Below are 4,209 nucleotides of genomic sequence, written 5' to 3'. Positions count from 1 at the left end.
CTATAGCAGTCTGTGACAGTAGACTATAGCAGTCTGTGACAGTAGGCTATAGCAGTCTGTGACAGTAGGCTATAGCAGTCTGTGACAGTAGGCTATAGCAGTCTGTGACAGTAGGCTATAGCAGTCTGTGACAGTAGGCTATAGCAGTCTGTGACAGTAGGCTATAGCAGTCTGTGACAGTAGGCTATAGCAGTCTGTGACAGTAGGCTATAGCAGTCTGTGACAGTAGGCTATAGCAGTCTGTGACAGTAGGCTATAGCAGTCTGTGACAGTAGGCTATAGCAGTCTGTGAACAGAATAATACTATTGTTATATTATCACCCCAGCGTTAAGCAGAGATAAACAGGCATAAATAATGACTCATCAAGTTATAGGGTGACATTCTCTGGACGCATTTATTGTTGCTCATTGGAACTTCATAATGACGATGATACCTTTTCGGGTCGTTGGACTCAATGGAGTTGGAACGTGGTCACCTCTCCGAAGCTGGACGGGTTCCGCCGGAGGTTGGGCGTGTTGCGCCGGAACCCAAACCGCCCGTTGTAGCCTATCAGCGGCTTGATGTCCGACATGAGACCACTGTGGTTGCTCACCTGCTCTCGGGAGTGACCTGTCCGGTGCAGAGACAAGATACTAGTGACTCTGAGCAATGATGATGATGATGTAAAACCTGTATAGATGATGAATCCCATGTAGGCCTACTGATGTAAAACCTGTATAGATGATGAATCCCATGTAGACCTACTGATGTAAAACCTGTATAGATGATGAATCCCATGTAGACCTACTGATGTAAAACCTGTATAGATGATCAATCCCATGTAGGCCTACTGATGTAAAACCTGTATAGATGATGAATCCCATTTAGGCCTACTGATGTAAAACTTGTGTTGATTATGAATCCCATGTATGCCTACTGATGTAAAACCTGTATAGATGATCAATCCCATGTAGGCCTACTGATGTAAAACCTGTATAGATGATCAATCCCATGTAGGCCTACTGATGTAAAACCTGTATAGATTATGAATCCCATGTAGGCCTACTGATGTAAAACCTGTATTGATTATGAATCCCATGTAGACCTACTGATGTAAAACCTGTATAGATGATCAATCCCATGTAGACCTACTGATGTAAAACCTGTATAGATGATGAATCCTGTGTAGGCCTACTGATGTAAAACCTGTATTGATTATGAATCCCATGTAGACCTACTGATGTAAAACCTGTATAGATGATCAATCCCATGTAGACCTACTGATGTAAAACCTGTATTGATTATGAATCCCATGTAGGCCTACTGATGTAAAACCTGTATATATGATGAATCCCATGTAGACCTACTGCTAAATAAAAGTAGCTTGATTTATTGAATAGAATAGAAGAGCATGTCAGCAGGGTATAGAATAGTTTCTTCAGAATAGAACTGTAGCCTATTCTTCAGTCTCCTCCAAACTGTTTGTCACTTCACATAGGCTATAGGCCTATCTCCCCCACCCTTAATTCGATAGGTCAAAGCAATGGCATGCTTTGATTATTTCCACCTGGTGGCCAGAAAAGCCACCACCTGTAAAAAAGTAGCTGTGGATAAGAGTCAGCTAAATGACCAAATTATACAATGTAAATGTAAACTTATTTCTCTGATTCTGTGGACCTAATTTGATGTCAAACAGGACATATTATGAATCCCGTTTAATGCAAATAAATAAATAAAAAATAGAATAGAACAGCCTATATAATAGAATATAATATCCTAGAATAGAATAGAACAGCCTATATAATATAATAGAATATCCTAGAATAGAATAGAACAGCCTATATAATAGAATAGAATATCATAGAATATAATAGAACAGCCTATATAATATAATAGAATATCCTAGAATATAATAGAACAGCCTATATAATAGAATATAATATCCTGGAATAGAATAGAACAGCCTATATAATAGAATAGAATATCCTAGAATATAATAGAACAGCCTATATAATAGAATAGAATATCCTAGAATAGAATAGAACAGCCTATATAATAGAATAGAATATCCTAGAATAGAATAGAACAGCCTATATAATATAATAGAATATCCTAGAATAGAATAGAACAGCCTATATAATAGAATAGAATATCCTAGAATATAATAGAACAGCCTATATAATAGAATATAATATCCTAGAATAGAATAGAACAGCCTATATAATAGAATAGAATATCCTAGAATATAATAGAACAGCCTATATAATATAATAGAATATCCTAGAATATAATAGAACAGCCTATATAATAGAATATAATATCCTGGAATAGAATAGAACAGCCTATATAATAGAATAGAATATCCTAGAATATAATAGAACAGCCTATATAATAGAATAGAATATCCTGGAATAGAATAGAACAGCCTATATAATAGAATAGAATATCCTAGAATAGAATAGAACAGCCTATATAATAAAATAGAATATCCTAGAATAGAATAGAACAGCCTATATAATATAATAGAATATCCTAGAATAGAATAGAACAGCCTATATAATATAATAGAATATCCTAGAATAGAATAGAACAGCCTATATAATAAAATAGAATATCCTAGAATATAATAGAACAGCCTATATAATAGAATATAATATCCTAGAATATAATAGAACAGCCTATATAATATAATAGAATATCCTAGAATATAATAGAACAGCCTATATAATAGAATATAATATCCTAGAATAGAATAGAACAGCCTATATAATAGAATATAATATCCTAGAATAGAATAGAACAGCCTATATAATAGAATAGAATATCCTAGAATAGAATAGAACAGCCTATATAATAGAATAGAATATCCTGGAATAGAATAGAACAGCCTATATAATAGAATAGAATATCCTAGAATATAATAGAACAGCCTATATAATATAATAGAATATCCTAGAATATAATAGAACAGCCTATATAATAGAATAGAATATCCTGGAATAGAATAGAACAGCCTATATAATAGAATAGAATATCCTAGAATATAATAGAACAGCCTATATAATAGAATAGAATATCCTAGAATAGAATAGAACAGCCTATATAATAGAATAGAATATCCTAGAATAGAATAGAACAGCCTATATAATATAATAGAATATCCTAGAATAGAATAGAACAGCCTATATAATAGAATAGAATATCCTAGAATATAATAGAACAGCCTATATAATATAATATAATATCCTAGAATATAATAGAACAGCCTATATAATAGAATAGAATATCCTAGAATATAATAGAACAGCCTATATAATATAATATAATATCCTAGAATAGAATAGAACAGCCTATATAATAGAATAGAATATCCTAGAATATAATAGAACAGCCTACCTGCTCCGGAAGTGTTCCTCAGGTCTAGGGACTTTTGGGCAGCGGCGCTCTTCAGTTCCTTGTTCTCGGTCTTCTGCCGGACCCTCCGCACCGACGGGGTGGTCTTCTGTGGGTCTCTCTGCACCGACGGGGTGGTCTTCTGTGGGACCCTCTGCACCGATGGGGTGGTCGTGTAGCGCGCAGCGTGGGGGTCATTGCGTGCGTCGTACCCGGGGAGCACCGACCAGAGCCGGGGGCGCATGTGTTCATACCCGAGCGCAACCGAACTGACAGCGATGCAGTCGAGCACGAACTTCTGCTCGCGCTTCTCAGGCCCAGAGTGATTCATTTTAGGCAATGCAACTCTGAAATGACAAAATATATAAAATCAGTCCACATTCAATATATACAAATTAGGCACAGAGCCTTTTAAAATTAGACTTGGCTACTAAAATTAAATAATTTAAAAAGCGGGTCAGATTCGGGCCTAAGTGTGCAGTATTTTAAAAGTTGTTTTTATTTCACCTTTATTTAACCATGTAGGCTAGTTGAGAACAAGTTCTCATTTGCAACTGCGACCTGGCCAAGATAAAGCATAGCAATTTGACACATACACCAACACAGAGTTACACATTACACAGCAGTGTGTGTTATTATACTTATGACCCAAATTCCAAAAATGTACGGAGGACATGAATAGCCAAAAACACTCACATGAACAATCACAGCAAAAGCACGTAAAATCAACCCTCACTCCCCGGTCAGTTGTGCACCTGCCAATGTGCTCGTTTACACTTTACTTCAAAAGCCTGCTGAATGACGCACATTTAAGTCTTTATTACGTTTCAGCAGAT

At 35.7% G+C, this 4,209-nt stretch overlaps 1 protein-coding gene across 1 annotated transcript; it reads right to left on the bottom strand.

The window, feature by feature from the left end:
• Positions 1-376: 376 nt before the first annotated feature.
• LOC118965335 (sperm microtubule associated protein 1-like) lies at positions 377-3,830 on the bottom strand. Its single transcript, XM_090207289.1, has 3 exons — positions 3,501-3,830; positions 3,377-3,446; positions 377-610 (listed from the first exon to the last, which is right to left on the bottom strand). Exons 1-3 carry the CDS (start codon positions 3,702-3,704, stop codon positions 453-455), a joined length of 432 nt encoding a protein of 143 aa, XP_090063415.1. The 5' UTR covers positions 3,705-3,830; the 3' UTR covers positions 377-452.
• Between the last annotated feature and the right edge of the window lie 379 nt (positions 3,831-4,209).

This window comes from Oncorhynchus mykiss, chromosome 18 (assembly GCF_057628025.1).
Source record: "Oncorhynchus mykiss isolate SJ-2025 chromosome 18, ASM5762802v1, whole genome shotgun sequence".
Lineage (NCBI taxonomy): Eukaryota > Metazoa > Chordata > Actinopteri > Salmoniformes > Salmonidae > Oncorhynchus > Oncorhynchus mykiss.
The sequence above is the reverse complement of the archived record's forward strand: the minus strand, read 5'-3'. Positions and strand labels throughout refer to the sequence as shown.